Below are 20676 nucleotides of genomic sequence, written 5' to 3' on the forward strand. Positions count from 1 at the left end.
TGTGTTTACCCCATCAGCATCAACAGAGGTGTGAGGAAGCCATGCCCTAGATGGATGACATCTCCCACAAGCCCAGGATATTTTTATGAAGCATTTGCCCCATGTGTACTTTGTGCCCCACAGCTTTCTTGTTTGATTAAGGAGGAAATAGACAGGTCAACATGTATTCTCCTGAAGAAAGGGGATTTTTCTTTTCCACAGGCCCAGATACGGTACAACTAAACTCAGCAAAAAAAGAAACCTCCTCTCACTTTCAACTGCTTTTATTTTCAGCAAACTTAACACGTGTAAATATTTGTATGAACATAAAAAGATTCAACAAATAAGATATAAACTGAACAAGTTTCACAGACATGCAATAATGGAATAAGAGAAATGGAACAATGTATCCCTGGACAAAGGGGGGGCGGGGGCGGGGGGGGATCAAAAGTAACAGTCAGTATCTGGTGTGGCCACCAGCTGCATTAAGTACTGCAGTGCATCTCCTCCTCATGGAGTGCACCATATTTACCAGTTCTTGCTGTGATATGTTACCCCATTCTTCCGCCAAGGCACTTGCAAGTTCCCGGACATTTCTGGGGGGAATGGCCCTAACCCTCACCCTCCAATCCAACAGGTCCCTGATTTGCTCAATGGGATTGAGATCCGGGCTCTTCGCTGACCATGGAAGAACAGTAGTACATTTACATTTACATTTATCATTTGGCAGACGCTTTTATACAAAGCGACTTACAGTAATAATTGTACTGCATCCTGGAGTTAAGTGCCTTGCTCAAGGACACAATGGTGGTGGCTGTGGGGATTGAACCAACAACCTTCTGCTTAACAGTTATGTGCTTTAGCCCACTACACCACCACCACTCCATAGTAGCAGTATGGCTGGTGGCATTGTCATGCTTGAGGGTTATGTCAGGATGAGCCTGCAGGATGGCTACCACATGAGGGAGGAGGATGTCTTTCCTGTAACACACAGCCTTGAGATTGCATGCAATGACAACAAGCTCAGTCTGATGATGTTGTGACACACTGCCCCAGACCGTGACGGACCCTCCACCTCCAAATCCCTCCCGCTATAGAGTACAGGCCTCTGTGTAACGCTCATTCCTTTAAAAATAAACGCGATTCCGGTGAGACAAAACCGTGACTCGTCAGTGAAGATCACTTTTTGCCAGTCCTGTCTAGTCCAGCGAAGGTGGGTTTGTGCCGGTGATGTCTGGTAAGGACCTGCCTTACAACAGGCCTACGAGCCTTCATTCCAGCCTTTCTCAGCCTATTGCAGACAGTCTGAGCACTGATGGAGGGATTGTGCGTGCCTGTTGTAACTCGGACAGTTGTTGTTGCCACCCTGTACCTGTCCCGCTGGTGTGATATTCGGATGTTCAGATCATGTGCAGGTGTTGTTACGAGGACATAGAGTGTATTGGGAATTGGGCATTCCAAATTGGGGAGAAAAAGGGGAGAAAAAAATTATAAATACAATGTCCCCCAAAATTGAATCACATTTATAATTTGTAAGATATTATTTATGCCTTATGTAATCCCATATATTCACTTTACAGATATACTTTCATAAATACATCATATTAACCTCAGCCGTCCTGCCATTTACACATGTGCTTTTAAGCCAAGAGTTCTGTGGAGGAGATGATGGTATTTTGGTCACCCATTTAGTCATGCTGTCATGCAACTTTTGCCCATGTGTGGTGTTTTCACAAGAAGGATCAAAGATTATTCACTGATTTAAATATTTGATTATTGTCTGAGAGAACAGACTTGCTACTAAATTGGTTTTGACTGTGTAATATACAGTAGGTAGATTTGAGGCATAATCTGTCAGTTAAAAATGTGTATATAACATGAAATAATTAAATGTATACTTACATTTTGGATATTGTGCAGCTCGTGATTTCCAGACACGTGTATAACTGGGTTTTAACAAAATGTATTACATCCCATTCGGCGTTTCATCTCTAAAGGTGAATTAATGAGAGAAAATGTATTTGTTTTTTTTACAGTAGGAATAAAACTAGCGCTCTGTCCCTTCAGGAGAGCACATGCACGTTAAACAAGTGTGCATGCAACTGTGTCTTGTTGCGTCCAGTATATAATGCATTTGTGCGTCTTTGTGAGATAAATATACTGGCACCTCGGTTAAAAGACTTAGTTTGCTCTGTGTAATTTTTGGGCTCTCTCACTTGTTGTTTGCTGGCACTAATGCTATAAATGCAGCACTGGCCCTGGCACATCGGGCAGTCCTTATTTTGGAGCCCTGCACTCTGTCCAATTTCACTATGAGATCAGTCTGTATGGAGAGTGAAGAGAGGCATTGTAACTATTTCTCTTCATTTGAAAGTATTTTTTCCTAAAACAGAAGCCTCCAGAGTGAACAGAATCTGTATATTATTAACTTAATCACAAGAAACTACTGCAGTTTCCTATACTTTTCTTGATGATTTTTTCATGTCTGAAAAATCACGTTGAATCTTAAATCCTTTAAGACACATTGTTTGTGCATTTTCCACTGTTTCCTTTGCAGTTTACAAGTGGAGAATGTTTTGTTTAAAATAGCTTTACTTATTTCAAACAAATGTTTAGACTGGGATGCCAATTTGTAAAACTGGATTGGCTCGATATAAATCCCACTGTTCCCTGTTCAGATTATGTTTACTAAACTATAAAATGATGGAAATTTTGAATGATGATTCGTTCATGCCTTCGTTCATTTATCTTTAATAAAAAAGCAACACAGTTCTGACTAGTTTCATACTCCATTGACTAAATCGACCCCTCTTGTAAACACACTAGTAATTACATTTGATACATCCCACCAAAGGGAGTTTTAGTGCATTTGAATAAATTCCTGTGGCTTCACTATTGCGTAGTGCTGATTGAAACCAGGAAAAAGTCTGTTTTCAGATTGCTGTCCATATCACTGTTGTGCTCAACACAGAGTTTATCAGTTAAAGATTCAAGAGTGAATATTTAATATTTATTGTTAACTTACCATATGTTTAAATGTAAAAATATTACTCATGATTTTGTTTAAACCTTGCCAGACAAGCTCAGAGCCGTAGCTAGTAGGGTGAAAGATGGTAACGATTCTAGGAGCCCAAAGGTCCAGGGGCCCCCTAAACAAATTCAAAACTGTATTATTTTAATAGGTAAGGGGCCCAGAGCAATATATATTTACGGGGCCCTTAATTCCTTTCTACGGCCCTGGACAAGCTAAAACTTATTTATTGAATACCAAACAAAACTATTTGGTTACCTACATATGTACACAAGCTGTCAGCTTTATTTGTTTGGTCCATAACACATTACTACCAGTATTTATAAAGGATGTCCTATGATTAAATTTACACTTATAAATAAATTCTTCTATTTAGTTTTGTACCCTTGGTTAGAGTTCAGTAAATGTTATATATGTTCTCCCACAAAATCCATTTGAATTTAGTAGACTGCACTGTGCTTAATTGAAGCTATGTGTGCAGTTGCATACTACCATACTACTCTTAATATTTCTGACAAATAAATTGAAAGTAATATCATCTGCCATCTTTTCCTTGACTAAATAAGTGATCAAACTTCCAAACGTTTTGTGCAAAAAAACCTGAGTTGTTTTTGCACAAAACCTGTTTTGTTTGCGAGATGAAAACAATGCATGTAATAAGGTCATGTGGCATCTGTGTAGCATTTTGAAAAGTTTATCAATTCATACAGAAATGCTGTTTTAGGCATTATTGAGTGTATTCTGCACATTATGCAGTAAGTAGTATGCTTGTATTCATTACGAACATAGCAAGCATCTCGTTTTGCCTCACTACCTCTCTTTTCAAGTTCAAATTCAAAAGAGTATTTACTTGATACTGTACCTATCTAACAGCCTGTCAGCATGCCATTTCTCAGAACATAAAGGGATCTACAGTCTCATCGACATGCAGTTGACATTCTTTGCCTACTTCATATGAAATAAACATGTGTAAATGGGATTTGTGGCTTTGGTTCAACTGTAACCCACATCAAGGGATGTTTTCTTTTTTACAGCCAGTGAGTATATGGAGAGTAAAGTGTGTTTTGGCTGGAGAAGCAGGGAGAAAAACTGTGCATATGTGTACATTAAAGAGCAGTTACAAGGGCCACAGGTGCTCTCTCTGGAACATATTTACCCAGAAAGGCAGAAGTATTAGTTGAATCTGGTGTTGTAATTATGAACAAACTGCTGGTTCATTTAACTTGATTTAAATTTGTCATTAGTTTGTGATTTGCAGGGGTTTTTGTGAATCCTTTGATATAAACTGGGAAAACTGTTAATATTAAACATATTAAAATGTTTAATTAACTGGTTGATGAGAATGTCTGGTAAAGCAAACTCTGTTGATTTGTGTGTAAGTGTGTGTGAAATGAATGTGTCAGCTTTTCAAACATCTGTTGAAGTTGCACTGACACCTTGCAAATAAATGAAGCATCACAAAGAAAACAGCCATGTGCTTCATGCTGTTTTCCACCAGCATTTCGGCGCTGTCAAACATTACAAAGATTTTTATCACCACCATTGTGCAAGGAAGCGGTTTTACATTAAAACTTCAAAAGCTTGTAAGTAACAAATATTTGAATGGTTTAGTTTGGATTGTTGTGTTTTTGTAAATAAATTAAGGAACAGCTGTGTTCTGCAAGATGTATGAATGTGAACAGACAATGGGCCAAGCCGTGTTAATTGTGTAGTTTATAGGATTTGTAAGGGATTGATGAGTTTTTGATAAGCTTTGTAGAGCATATGTGCTAAACACGCCAGGTGACTGGACATCTCAGTCAGAAATTGTCCAGAAAGTGCAGAGTCCTAAATTTGGCTAATTCGTATGTGCGACTGCACTCGTTTGAATTCCTACAACTTTCACTACAGCCAACGACATCGCTGGACATCGTTTCAGTCTAATATGCGACAATTACTTTCTTCTGTCACACACAACAGCTTCCTGTCATTTCTACACACACTACTGATTCGATAAGGGGTTTGGATATGGTCGTAATATTAATAAGTATGTCCTTAATGCCTCGTGCGCGGAACTCACGCTTACTTCCACATTTTTGCAGTTGATGAAGTTGTACGAGTTTATGTGAACAACATCGTGCAAGACCATACAAAATAGCCAACTCGTAAATTATGTATGACTTTTCATGACATCGGGTTGGCCTCGGTTCCTGTAATCTTACCTGATTTATAAGAAAAGTGGAGAGGTCAGCTTTTGGATGGGATACACAAATACCCTGTGTACAGGGCTCAGATGTAGAGATTGTTTCTTTCGACAAAACTTCATCTATGTTAGCCAGCTAAGTAATTTTCTTATTTAAAAAAAACAGACAACATAATAAACCTGTGCTTACGTGAGATTTTAAATCATTGAATTATTCATTATTCATATGCTTATCACATCTAAACGTAAACAGGCATGCTTGAAATTGGATTAACCGGAAGGATCACTGGTAAAGGTGTTCACATGCAACGCAAAATAGGTGTAATGGCGAAAAATCTTCGTATGCAGATTGTTTTTTGCTTATGATCTTACCAAATAAAATAACACCATTTAAGAATTTTACATGACCTTACAAGTTGTAATTGGTGTAAGATCATGCATTTAAAACACTTGTGTTCACTACATCACCGGAATTCAGTTTTTTTTAAAGTTTGCAAGGCATAATAACATGTTAAAGATTTGGCAAGGCAACACGACCCAATGGGTTAACGCTCCATCAACTGGCCCGAAACACTCACAAACTGACCCTGGGCCAGCGTGCCATCCTTATAGTTCAGCCCTGCTCTATCCAGTCAGGGTCTTTGCAATCCATTTGCAGTCAGGGCACGAGGCAGTGCGAATGTGATTGGATTAGGGGGAGGAAGAAAGAACACAGGAATGCAGTCGACGCCAGCTTGCTCTTTGGCCTTTCAGAGGTAACCAAGCATATCCTCCTAAGCCTTTAGCCTCCCTGTCTCATTCCCTACCAAATCATCATTAATGTTGTCATCGTTGTGCAATGCATAAGTCATTTAGTTTACAACCCAAAAAAGTTTTCTCAGTACAATATATTGTTCTAAGAAGTATTAAAGACAATTAATTCAAGATCTGCAAAAAAAGATTTTAGGTCTGCAATTCATAAAGGGCGAAAAATAACAGCCGATGGCTTCCGTGAACTTGTTTTGATGTCTTTCTCCGCAGAATATGCTGGATTCATTGTATTTACAATTCAAACAGTCCTCAGTTTATTTGTACAAATTTTAAAAACCCTTCCAGAGGCCAAAAGTTAAATCAAGAAACACTTGTAATCATTTTGATATGTTAAAATGTTTTAATGGGAAGCACATTTATCTTTGTTAATTAGTTGAGAATATCGACTTTGTGAGATGCATCTTGCTACTTCCAATGACTCATCACTTAGAACTTCTGTTCATCTTGAAGTTATTCCCAATTAGCTTGTGATGTCATACTTCAAGCCAGTTTTCAGATACGCTCCCTGAGCTGCCAAGTGCTGTCCATCAAATGAAAATTAGAGAGACAAAGGACATACTGAACCTCTAATACTGCACCATTGTCAAACGCATAATTTGTTTTCTTTTTTTAATCTTTTGCTGGTGTATTTTGTCATGACCTACACACTGAAATATTATGGTGTCACACCAGTTTTAATCTAGTCAATGAAATGACATTAATTATTATATCATAAACGTAATATTATGAATTGCATCAGCACAGAATCTAATACACAGGTGAATGTTACATGCTGTAGACAGAATCTGCAGTTGATTTGACATTAATTCACTAGTAACTAATTGTAAAAAGTAGCAATTACTTCCATATACTCATTTTATGCTATGATTTCAACAGCTGTAGTTTTCATATGGTATTTAAGGTTGTTGGTTGTCTAGATTAACATAAGTTAACACAATAGTCAACATGAACTTACAAGGAACAATACCATCATTGTTTATTAATCTTAGTTAATGTAAATGTTTACAAATTCTAATAAATTTTGTATATTAAACATTGTAGAAGTTAACATTAGATAATGCAGTCTGAACTAACATGAACTAATAATGACTAGTACAGTAGTATATTTAATAATTAGTCTTCACCAAGATTAATAAATGCTGTAAAAACATATTGTTCATTGCTAGTTCATGATACCTTATGCATTTATTAATGAACATCAATAGAACCTTTTAGAAATATTTTAGAAGTATATGTTTAATTCATGTTAAATGAATAAATGTTTAAAAAAAATGCAAAATTATTTTTACATTTTGTCTACCGTAATTTGACACAGGTTTTCATCACACATCCGTTGAGTGAAATCATATGCTATTTTGGTCAGAGTAAAATGGAATAAAATGAATGAATATGATATAATGACATATTTATTACATTTAAAGTACATTTTCATTAAAAACTGTAAACATTAACACTGCATAATACATAAAGTGTTAAAGTCATCTTTTTTTAATGTTTCTTTTCTGTCTCCAAAACAGCTTGGGCAACTAGACAAAGCTGCGTCTGCTGCTCATACGTATTTTCAAGCCAACCCTGAGCATGTGGAGATGGGCGAGGACTTGGAGGAGAACAAAGCCCTGCAGGGCGTAAAAGAGGAGCACTTTGTTGACCGGGAAGCCCGACCACATCAGGTAAGTAACTGTCGACCACAGCACTGCTTGAAATTCACTAAGAATGAATTGTGCCCACTGAGTTGTTTACAGTATTTATTCAAATAAATGCTGAACGCCTTTTGTACGATGTAACTCTCCATCTTGCAGGCCGGTTCTGATTATTAGATTATGAAGTAAGCAGCATACTAACATGATCTCTCATACTATACTGTTACTCTACAGCTTGTTCCACCGCTCTGATCCAGGCACCTGAACCAGTTTTTATAATGGCTAAAGTGTGCTTGACTACACTGTGCATCTGTATATGTCCAGTTAATGCTTTTCTTCATAATTTTATGATTTACTGCTGCCATGATAGCTAGAAAATTTACACAAAACTCCCTTCTGTTTTCCGCTGTTGTTTTAGGAATATAAACATAACAGCTCTGTTCGCCATTGAGCGTTCATTTCAACATTATCTTTAAATGGATTCATCTTTGTGTTTACAGAGAGCCTTCTTTGCTGGAGTGAAGCTCTATGACAAAAGCAACTATGGAGAGGCCGTGACTTTCTTTGAGGAGGCTCTCACTGAGTACTACCAGGCTGATGTGGAGTGCCGGGCCCTGTGTGAAGGGCCACAGCACTTTGAGAAGCAGGATCATGTCTTGTACAAATACAGCCTCTATGAGCTGATCTCAGGTACAGATGCATTTGTACATGCACTTCCACTTAATACGGTAGAGCTATTATGTACATTCCTAAGAAGGGTCCGTGAATTTTAAGGTACCGATTGGCTCCTGGGGACATTCTATTGTGATTTATAGTGGTTCTCTTGTTTTTAGAGCTATTTGTTTTTCCAGGAATAAAGATCTTCCCCTTCTCTGTACTCAGTATAAGATTTGTGGTCCTTGAAGAATAGTCCTTGAGAAGTTATTTTTCTAAACTCCTAAGTACAATGTTATTGTTGTGTCTAACAGGCAGTATGTGATAGTACAACAACAAATGCAATGCTTTGTACATGAAACGTATAACTTGAAAAGCTATTTTGGTTCAAATCAAAAACCAGGTCCAAGAGACACTATTTAATTATTTATAAATACAGAAGCAGCTCATTTTGTCTCCAGACTGTGACACTACACAGAGAGATTAGGCTTATGTCTGGTTAACATGCAAAACATTTAGCTGTGTTTTGTCTGCTTTACATTCCTGCACAAAACCAGACTATTGTTTAGCAAGTCATCAGGCTGATCTCAGTCTATCTAGCCTTAATTAAAAAAGATAAAAAGTTTTAAACTACTTATTTATTTAAACTACTTATATATTCAACCACAATAACGCCTTCTAAAACAGTCAGAAATCTAGGGGTAACCATCGATAACCAACTCAATTTCACAGACCACATCTCAAAGGCAGCATGATCATGTTGATTTAAACTACAATATCAGGAAAATAAGACCCTTCCTCTCTGAACATGCCACACAACTTCTTGTTCAGTCACTTGTCATAACTAGACTGGACTGCTGTAACGCTCTAATTGCAGGCCTCCCTGCATGTGCTATTAGGCCCCTGAAAATGATCCGGAATGAAGCGGCACATACTTAAAATCAACAACATCAAATCAGTAGTTTCACATTCGCAATGCTTCATGGGATTGTAGTTCATGCCTTCATGAAAGAGGTTAAGAACACAGTCTTGTACCTTGTCAGATGCTCAAATGTTTTGCTTCAAAACAAAGTTTGTAACATTACGAATTACTGAGGGCTTGCTGGTTTGGTTCATGGATTACATCTCTTTAATAAAGGATTTTATGAAATACCCCATGGGAAAAATGAATGAGGAAAAATACTTTTGGAACCAAGTCAGCTGAAAAATAGCCCTTTTCCACTGACATGGTTTTTCCAATGCAGAAAAGGCAGTTCCGGGGTGGGAAAGTTGGTTATGTATTGGCCCCAAAAGCTTGCTGGTCTCCGCACAGGAACCAAATACGTCGAAGTGCAGGATAATGTGTCATCACCAGGTAAAATATTCATGTACAAAAACAGTTTGGATAGCTACCGCCTGCAGCAAGGATTACTTATTTAATCTATGTCAACAATAAAAAAAATATGTCAGACATGAAAAGCGTTCAGAAAACGCTGATGAAACGAGCACTCTACTTGCAACATGGTCTTTTACGTATATCCATAATAAACAAGAGAGATCGCGAAGGAAAAATGTCTATGAGGAGATACGGCAAGAAATTAAGCATGCCAGCTTTAATCGGACAACTGACCAAATCATTAACAAATTGACCAAATAAAATTAAAAAAATAAACTTAAAAGACATACAGTGACCAAAAGAAGGACATAAACAAAAGCAGCAGTGGACGGAGCAACGATGTGCTCAGACACCAACCAGCAAGCCAACTTGCTCAGTCACACTTGAGACAAACACCGAATGTATTCTGTAGCTGATCTCTGTAAATTTAGAAATTTGCCAACGTTGTTAGTTTTCCTCACCCTCTTCTCATCTGATTTTGTGCATTTTGTTCAGTAAGGGGATTTTTGGCCAGCTATTCTGTTAGATCGCTGCTCTCTGTTAAGCAAACCGATGGAGATTTTCTATAAACTTAATATTATATGCTATGGCAAAAATCCAAATATGACCTTCTGCTACACCAATGTTAATCACGATTCCTCTATTACAGTTTATAGTACTTAACAAGATAAGCCACTTTAAAAATTTCATACAAAATAATGCAATTACGTCACCCGTCGTCTTGAGTTTAGATGTTGTCTCTGACAGACTTGTTGAGAAATGTCCTTTAATTTAAATTAACTGAATTAAAAATAAAATTAAATTGGGCCCACATCTCTCACACATTGAGCCATATTTCACCATCACTTATGTCATAATGTCCACCCAACACCTGGCTTGCAGATCATTGAGCTGTGTGGTTTTTAATGATGAATGATTGCTTGGAAGTTGATTAACGAAGGCTGTTAAAACTGTTTGAATGCCATCTATGGCCCAAATGTTTGAAATGTAACATCGACATGGAAGTGTTGATGTTTATGGCCAATCGTGAGAGGACTTGTTTTCTGTGAGACTTGACGGTGTTTTTGAAGTGAGCTTTAGGGGGTATTGTGCTTGATGACATGTCTCAAAAGGAATTCCTAGAAAGTGTTCCAAATGATTTCACTGACATTTTCTGTTTGCTCAGTGAGCTATTGTGTGAATGATGGTGTGCATACACATGCATGGATTTGAGTGTGTGTTTTGTTAGAATATTTGAAACATTGTTTTGCGCTTGTAATATTTTCATTAATGTGAGATTGTTGGTTTTTATTGTTTGTCCTCTTATTCATGTAATTCAGTGTTCTTTCATGCTGGTCACAAACATATGTCTTTGTTTTTCTGTATGTAATTCCTGCGACACTTGCGCCCCTCATCTGTAGTTGTTCAAACAATCAGATGATCCTGCCCCCAACTCATGCCATTGGTTGAGTAACGTTGTTTGGGCGTGTCTAAGCGGGTTGCTCATAACAATTAGTAATTTATATATATATATATATATATATATATATATATATATATATATATATATATATATATATATATATATTTATCTATAGTTCAAAATAGACAGTGTTTACAGTTTTTGAGAAAATTAACCTATGAATGGCTTACTTATAGTTGTCTCTGTGAGATAGAAGAAAGTATTTTAACACTAAAAAAGTTTTAACAGTACTGTGCAAAAGTCTTAAGCACATTAGATGTTTCACAAAAATATTTGTCTTAAATATTTTATATCTTCTGCTTTTAGTGTGTCGATGGGAAATATACATTTATGAGAAATAAATTCCAGACATTCCCTTTGCCTTATAGATTTTAATAGAAGTAGAACAAGATGATGGTATGGCCCCCACAGAGCCCGGTTCTCAACATCATTGAGTCAGCCTGGGATTACATGAAGAGACAGAAGCAATTGATTTAGCCTAAATAGATAGAAGAACTGTGGCAAGTTCTCCAAGAAGCTTGGAACATCCCATCTGCTAACAACCATGCGCAAGTGCACCATTGAGGATTAGAGCTGTTTTAAAGGCACACCAAATATTCATTTTTTTTTTTTTTTTTTTTTATGAAGTTAATTGATAAATAAAAAGTATTCTTGGAATTATTTTTGAAAACATCCTCACCAGATAACATAGCATGTCTAAAACTTTGCACAGTATAAAGGTTAAAATATAAAAATAATAATGTGGCAGGGCCGGGTCATGATGCTACACACTCAGCCCCTGATCAAGCTAATCAAGCCTCCGAGAGGGATAAAGGCCGACCGGAGACGGCAGAGAGCGATTTATGGGCAGCTGCCCGACACCTGTAAATGGTCTGCACTTATACAGTATAGCGCCTTTTTAACCTTAACAGTAATCAAAGCGCTTTACCCTGTGACTCGTTCACCCATTCACGCACACATTCACACACCAATGACAACAGAGCTCCCATGCAAGGTGCTAGCCTGCCATTGGGAGCAACTTGGGGTTCAGTGTCTTGCCCAAGGACACTTCGGCATGTGGAGTCATGTGGGCAGGAAATCGAACCACCAATCCTGCGATTGGTGGCCAACCCGCTCTACTACCTGAGCCACAACCAAGTGTGTGTGTGTGTGTGTCTTTTTGGTTCAGTTTATTATTAAACTATTATTTATATTGTCAAGCCGGTTCTCGCCTCCTCCATTCCATTAATCTCTTATACGAATACTAATATACTAACTAACTTGCACAGCATGATTCTCTTCAACAGGTTGCTTTGCCATGACAGTAGCAGACTTGAAAGAGACAACCGACAGTTGAAGACCAGTTTAGTGTAATGCGCTGAGAATTATGCCTTTATGTCATCTTGAGAATGTGTTTGCTGGAAAGCTTCCTTCTAATAACAGCACGCAAAAGGTTTTGTGTAACACTATGTTTATTTGTAAAGTTTTCATCAATTTAAGCAATTATTTTAGAAAATTGTAAATTTTCCAGTGAAACGCAGGACAGCAATAGGGCCGGGCTTCAATGGTTTCTAGATTATCATTCTTCACAAAAGAAGTCAACATTTATTTAAATACCTTTTTAAATATGTGAATAAACAAACTCAGAAATTCTACTATCATCCTCTCATCTTATAATATGCCATTCACAGCTCTTTTTTATATTTGTTAATCTAGTCTAACTTTCATGTGGGAGGAATCTGCCCGCTACCCATCTACTCCATCATGAAAGGTCAACATGCCCTTTAAAGTGGGTGAGCTCTGCCCTGCCTCTTCTCAGCTCTCTAATTTAGTATTAACCCTTGGGCTTTGCCACATAAAATACACCAGCACCACCTGGTTTGAGAAGACCATCTTTGATTTGAGCCAAATTAGAAGACCTCGCTTTCATACTGGCTGTCTGGGAGAAGAGATTAAACATGTTTTGTCTTTCATCACGAGCAGTTGGTTTGCATTGATGCTCAACTGTAATTACAGTGTGCATGATGTTATTAAACCATCAGATCACAAATAATTAAATATATATATTTTTTATATAAAACAGATTTGCATTATCATTAATTCAATTAATTATTAATTAAATAAAAACATTCCTGCACACTAATCAATTATTTATAACAAATATATATAATTAAATTATAATAATAAGTTAAAAAACGGTATTTCTTAATGTTATATCATTGATAATATTACAAAATATAGAATATTAATAATACATTTAATTGTTTATATTGATACAATAAACATACAATATAACAAGAAATTGTTATAATTACATTCTAATAATTAATTTATAAGTAAAGAGCCTATATTATGTTACATATTTCACAATATTAAAAAGATTAGATTAATTATTACATATATTTGTAATAAATATTAACACAAAATATTATTATTCATATTAATTCAATTTATTATTATTAATTACAATAAACAATCTATTTAGCATATATAATTAAATTATATTCAATTATATTCAGTTGTATGATTTGCTTGAAAGACATTCCGCTTCATGAAACATCTTGTTCTTTGCTTTCAATGCCCTCAAGAATGAGATGTTTTGTCTAATTCATATTGAACTGTGTTTTTCAGATCATTACACACAGGTTCTTCACTGCAAACATGAGTGTGTCAGAGACTTGGCCACCCGCCCCGGACGCCTGTCGCCCATGGAAAACTACTTGCCCTTGCATTACGACTACTTGCAGTTTTCCTATTTCCAAGGTAAACCTCCATACATCTCTTGTGCAAGAAAGTGTTCATGTCAAACCTGACTTGAATATTTCCAAAAATTCTTGAACTTATCACCACAACTATTAGTTCCTCTGGGTCTCTGCATCTGACTCAAAGAATTCTGATCTAGGACTTGACCTTCTTGGCTCGTGCTTTTGGCTACAACACTACAACCTGTTTCCATCTGTCGAATTGTTCAATATGATCAAATAGTTGGTATTAGCAAACTAATGTCAACAGGAATTGTAATTGAATGAAAGTGCTTTGTTTTAACCTTAAAGTGACTTGAGTACAAATGAAATCACTTGCCCTGAAGGATTGGGAGCGGCTCAGAAATCTTTAACCTTTGAACAAATGGTAAAGTATCCATCTCCCTTCTTGGAAATGCCAAAGCTGGACTTCACCTTCACCGAAGGTTATTAGAGTTAAAAATGTTTAATTGAATTTTTATTTATATTTGATTTGCAGTTTGTCCATTCAATTTAATTTAGTTTTCAGTGATCTTTAGTTGTTTTGTAGTTTTAGCTACTGTATATTTGTATTAACTCAGCATCCACCTCACTCAACAGAGTGCTCAGGAAAAGAGCTCTGAAAACAAACATTTTAGTTTTACTGCACATAACTGCGTACTGTTAATCAAACAGGAAGTTATTCTAATATCAAGGTATGAGTGTATGTGTGTGCGTTGTCTCTTTTGGTCTCTGTTAAATATCTTTGAGCTCTGTATTTCCACTAGCTCGCTCCTGTGGTGTTTGTTCCACTGTGGTCACTGGTCTGGAATGTGTGTGTTTCTGAGATTAAAATATGATTCTAAAAAATCAGACAGCCCATTGGATGAATAATCTTTAAGCCAATAAACAGAGACCCAGAGGTTTAACTAACAATTAATAATGGTACTTTTTTTCTTTGTTCAGTGGGCAAGATTGAGGAGGCTTTGCCATGTGCTCTGACATACCTGTTATTCCATGAAGGGGAGGAGTTCATGACTGAGAATGTGGAGTATTACAGGGAGGTACTGGGAAATTACAGCCAGCCTCGTAAGGTAAGACGCAGGACAACTGCTGGACTACTACAGATCTTTATAGTCCAGATCTATTACGAAATCATTCAAGTAGAGTTGGTCACCCTATAAAGAGCTTGGCAGGAGGCCATGTATGCATGGATACATTGGAACAATCATTGTGTTTATTGGGTTTGGTATTCAAGATGTACAGTGGTGGCTGGAAAGACTGGAAACTATTAGCTCTGTAAAGGCACGCGAGTTTGTTGGGTCAGGAGCCAGAGGGCGTGGATATGTCACTCAATGCAAGATCCTTTGTTCTTAGCTCATAACAACCGAGTTGATTTTTTTCGCCCCATTTCAGAGTGTTTCCATCTCTCTGGCTTGCTGCCATGTCTGATTGTCTGATTTCTAGTTCCTCAGGGACCTTGTTACAGTGCTGACAGTGCTGCCTTCCTTTCCTAGAACAGGCAGCCAGGTAGAAAAATGTCATCAAAACACCACGAGCTCCCTGAAATAATTTGTGAGCTGATTGCATTACCGTCGGGAATGAGAACATGAAGCCGCAAATGCTACCGAACAATTCGTTTTAATAACACTCAAATTCATATATTTTCCTCTTTCAACTTTTCCTCCCAAGAGTACCACAATTGCCATTAATGTGGTCTCAACCACACTTAGAAGTAGCAGACTTTGCTCCACTTGTAACAAACTGCTTTGAATTAGTACAAGGGACAGCCAATAAAAAGTGGCGACCAAAGAATGCCAAGATATCGCACAGGTTGCAGAACATTCTTGTTTTGTTTCAGACCATGACTAGCGAATAAAACCATCCCTCATGTCACTTTTTATTCATTGTGCCACAGACAAGACATTTTTAGATTTTGTGCACGTTTTATTCTGAAATATGTCAGAGCACAATTCATAATGTAACTGCAAGTAACTGTTGCATTCTCAGTGTTGCTGAATGATCCTAAGAGAAATTGCGGAATAGGTTGCGGAATAGCATTGATTTATTTTAGACTATGTCTAGCTACTACGCAAACCATCCCTCTGTTCTCTTTTTATTTGTTGGACCACAGACAAGATGTTTATTAGATACACAAAACATGGCCAGAACATACTCTAAGCAAGTACGTGAACATAACACTGAGCTTCGTTGCGTTCAACAATTTATATCGCAAAGCAAGTATGTGTTGCATTCTCAGTGTTGCCACAAGGGGCACTGTTGCATACATTAGCATAATATGTCATCTTATACAGTCAGTTTTCGCTTTCATGACAGAGCAAGAGTTTTAAATGAATCTTGCAAAGCGAGTCAGAGCCTGAATAATAACCCATACAGTTTAGCAGTTCAGGCATTTTGAAGGTAACTTTATTGCCCCCTTAAGTATTGTAGTTTGTTACCTCCATATCATCGCAAGAGCACACATAAGGACTGTGCACTCACAATGCATTGGCCAAGTATTTGTTTCGGTAGTTTGGGTGGTAATATACTGTATGTCAGTAAATTAATGTAAGGTTGATTTTGTGCACCATGCTTTGCAAAATTTGTTGTACCACAATTCTATATGCGTTATAGTTGCATTATCAGTGTTGCCACAAGGGGCACTATTGCTCACATTAGCATAAAATGTCATCTTTCAGGTAAAATTTTCACTTTCAGGTCAAAACTATCATAATGGAGCAAGAGTTTGAAGAAGTCATCCAAAGCGAGTTTGTTAAAGTTGATATTTATACTGTAGCTTATCTATTTGAATAATAAATATTTCAGACATTTGAAGGTAAATCTATCTTTCCCTTAAGCTGTGTATTACCGCCTCAGCAAGGCAAGAGCGTAAAAGTATGTTAATTTGGACTTCGCACTTGCAATGCGTTGGCCAAGCATTCTCATCTGCATTCGCGGACTTGCATAAAGTAGGTTTCTGGCCTTAGGGACCACAATTTCTCTGACTGGCTGAGACTCACTCTGGACTCTTGTGTCTACAGGAAGCTGAACAGTACTTGAGACGGCATAGGCATGAAATAGACCTTCTCCTTGTCGGCAGCAAAAACCTTGGAGTGCCCTACATTGAGGGGGTAAGTTAACCAAATGAGCCAGCTGTTCAGAATTGGGGCTTTAAAGGGAAAGTTCACCCTGAAGAAAATGAAAATCCTGTCATCATTTACACATCCTCATGTTCCAAACCTGTACCACTTTCTTTCTTGTATGGACCAGTTTTTCATCATATAGGACCAATATATCATCATAAAAGCATTCAAAAATATTGTGAAATAGTCCAGATGTAGTATACATAGGGAACTGGCCATAACATTGATCGATGATCAAGGTTTCAGTCTGCACTCAAACCAGAAGACAGAGAGGACAGGTGCTCCTATAAAATGTCAAATTAAAAACAAACAACCTACATCGCCCCCTTGTGGTGGGATCTTCAAAAAAGCCTAAAATATTCAACATTATAAATATGCTATTCTTCTGCTTCCTGTAACCCTGCAGCTCCTATTTTTTTAGTTTACATTTCTTTGCAAGTGGCCATAATAAGAGCTTCCTTCATGTTTGATTCTGAAGAGGACAGTCTGTGACATTTAGATCTCCTTTTGGCCTAACGTCTTTTTGAATGCATATGAAGGAAAGTGAATGGAATGCAGCCCCTCAACAGTTAGCTCAGTGTTGGTCACCAGTTAACATAATGGCACAACTTTTTATAATTAGAGACATTTATCTTTGTATTTAATGTTTGTGGTTGTCTTACTCTTCAGAATTATTGGAGCAGTTCAGGCGGTAGAGAAGATGCTAACAGGTGTGCAGTGTTTCTTGTTCAGTAGTTATCATTTTATGTGGTTCGTGAGTTCTCTGTGTTGTTCAGCACTCGTGTCATGAATTTTTGTCTTTAGCATTCCTTCTGGAACAGATGGCTGGATGGACTATGTGCCGATTTCTGAAAAGAAAAACATCACTTTGGCCGTGGTACAAGAGCTTCGCGAAGGTAATGTCCTGTTTAACTTTTTTAAACACACTGGACCTCCAATGTACAAATAAGGCTGTCCAAGATGATACAGTAAATATTTAAAATCTTAAAGAAAAATAGACTTAAAAATTTAATTTGGTGTAACCATAAAGTAAAAGGGATAAAAACTCTGTCCTTGCACATCTACTTTGAGTGTACACAACTTAAAAATAATAATAATAATTAAGTCTGACCTGAACAAAATATACCTTATCAAAATATCGTCATGGTTACTGTGTAACCTCCATTCCCCGATGGAAGGAACGAGACGTTGTGTCAAATGAAGTGATGAAGGGGTCTTCCTAGGATGCCAAACGTACCTCTGAACCTGAGAAAAGGCCAATGTCAAGTTGGCAGACAGAATTTGCATGCCCCGCCCTGGACATACAGGTATAAAGGGAAGCGGGGCAGCGAGTGCCAGTCAGGATTTTGCTCTGAGAAGCCCAAAATAAGTACAGCTGTACTGAAAAGGACGTTCAACGTTTGCTGTGTATTGCTCTTTTATGAGTAGGAACTCAAACTCTTTTAGAGGAAATAAACTCTTTTTAGGAGGAGAAACACTCTTTCAGGCAATGAAATCCCTGTCGAAGCGCCCATGGACTGCACAGCGTGCAGAGAGAGAAAAAACCAGCTGGAAACGCGCCGTACAGCAGTGCTTATCGCCAGTAGAGGTGAGTGAAACTGTGGTGAACTCAGCTTGCTGTTGCACAACCGTTCGGCTCCGAAGAAAAATTATGACTGGCACTCGCTGCCCTGTTTCCCTTTATACCCGTATGTCCGGGGCGGGGCATGCAAATTCTGTCTGCCAACTTGACATTGGCCTTTTCTCAGATTCAGAGGTACGTGTGGTGTCCCAGGAAGACCCCTTGTGTCACTTCATTAGACACAACGTCGAGTGAGTGACAGAAGGGGAACTCATATTTGTATATCTGATATTAAAAACGTAATGACTACATGGGTCCTCTTTGTTTTTTTTTTGTTTTTTTGTTTTGTTTTTTTTGTCACATGGCAACAAAATGGCACATGTTTGTTACATCACACTGACTTTGATTTGGTGGACTTTTGATTTTGGTTTTATCAAATATTAATAAAGGATTTAAACAAAATAGCCGAACAATGTTCAACGCCACGTCATTGACCCATACACCTTTTTGTTCCTTTCTAAAAATTCACTTGGCAAGTAAATGTATTCAAGTGTGTGTGTTTATGTGTGTGTAGGAGGTCCATTGTTGTATGAGAATGTAAGACTTGTTCAGAACTCTGCGGCTCTTAATGGAACTCAAAGAGTGCTTTTCGATGATGTCATCACCGAGGATGAGTGTGCTGAGCTCAAACATCTGGCACATGTGAGTGTACTTCCACTGTTTGTTTCGCAGCTAACAAATTTATGTTCCTAAAACATTTTCCAAACATTACATTGTGGTTGCGACAATGTGAAAATGTTAATTTGAGTATAACTTTAGCATAGGTAATGTTAGCATAACATTCCTGAAAACATAATACAGTAAAAAAAAAGGATGTACGTGGTGAGTGGTAAGTGAGGTGAGTGGTGGAAAGAGTACTGATTTTTTGACTTAAGTAAAAGTACTAATATTGAATAATTCACTTGAGTACTAGTAGAAGTGCCAAGAAATATTGTGACTCAAGAAAGAGTAAATAAGTAGTTTGCCTTTTGTAATTACATTACAATTTATTTATGAAAATGATGATACTATACTAAAATGATAAATAGTATTTACACTTCCATTTTTAGAACACAAAGGCTTTATTTTTCTTGAAAGAAATGTATGCGTCCTTTCACCAAGGATGCTTTCAATTATCATAAATACTGCCAAAATCATTAATTGGCAATAGTATTACGGTTTGAAATAATTGTTTTAAGTAGTATTTATTCCGTTTTCTTCTTTACCCATAATGGAAAACATATACTGTGTGACTTATTCCTTACAAAAGCATTCTAAAGTGCTAATCTGTTACTCAAGAAAATGAAAATGGTGAAATGGTGTGCTACTATCCAGAAATCACAATACAGGTTTTTATTTTCTCCATTTACTGAGTTTTTGAGTTCTTATAAGTTGCTTTACACTTGCAAGTTAAATTTTGGTTTTAAAAATAGGCTAAAAGAAACACATTTCTCCTGAAATTATATTTTCTTCTAAAATCTATTGTTTTAGAGAGATGAAGGCTATTCCATGCATTACTTTTTTGAACAAAGAATCTGTTACAAGGATAGAGAGAGAGGTGGATGGCCCAGATGCACTACAAAAAGTAAACACAAGTAAACACAGTCTCTAGTTTGAGAAACAGACACCTAACAGGTCCTAAACTAGCAGCTTCTAAATGCCTGCAATGACCTGCATTGCTGCAAGAGGATTCTTGGACAAACAGTATATTTTAAGAATACATTTATTTAAATAAAAATAGCCATTTGTAACTTTCTAGATGAATTTAAATCATCTCTAAACTACATAATGTGACATAAACACATTCCTATTTCAGGTTTATTCTCATTCACGTATGTACAAGTATTTTGGCTATAAAGTTAACATACTGTACAAAACAAATATAATGCAATATCATAAGAGGAGGAAATGTATCCCCAGTGATATTGCAGCAATTATCCAGATATGAAATGAGATTATTAAGCAAACATTTATCAACTTCTACATGCCAACCTATTTTTTGCCCCGATAGTTTGAATTTCGGGGATATTTTTGTAAACTTTGGTTGCGTTTTTGCTCCGAACCCGGTTTATTTCTGACACTATTGGCATTGTATCTATCT

The 20676-nt window shown here is 37.1% G+C and overlaps 1 protein-coding gene across 1 annotated transcript in view; it reads left to right on the forward strand.

Moving 5' to 3' along the window:
* The window catches only part of LOC127639316 (prolyl 3-hydroxylase 2-like), a 68055-nt gene that overhangs the window by 36112 nt on the left and 11267 nt on the right, over window positions 1–20676 (forward strand). The window contains exons 2-9 of the mRNA XM_052121243.1: window positions 7520–7672; window positions 8143–8332; window positions 13744–13875; window positions 14799–14926; window positions 16874–16963; window positions 17645–17685; window positions 17780–17871; window positions 19111–19238. Of these exons, the coding sequence (XP_051977203.1) occupies window positions 7520–7672; window positions 8143–8332; window positions 13744–13875; window positions 14799–14926; window positions 16874–16963; window positions 17645–17685; window positions 17780–17871; window positions 19111–19238 (954 nt within the window). The remainder of the gene's footprint in view (window positions 1–7519; window positions 7673–8142; window positions 8333–13743; window positions 13876–14798; window positions 14927–16873; window positions 16964–17644; window positions 17686–17779; window positions 17872–19110; window positions 19239–20676) is intronic.

This window comes from Xyrauchen texanus, chromosome 48 (assembly GCF_025860055.1).
Source record: "Xyrauchen texanus isolate HMW12.3.18 chromosome 48, RBS_HiC_50CHRs, whole genome shotgun sequence".
Classification (NCBI taxonomy): Eukaryota; Metazoa; Chordata; class Actinopteri; order Cypriniformes; family Catostomidae; genus Xyrauchen; species Xyrauchen texanus.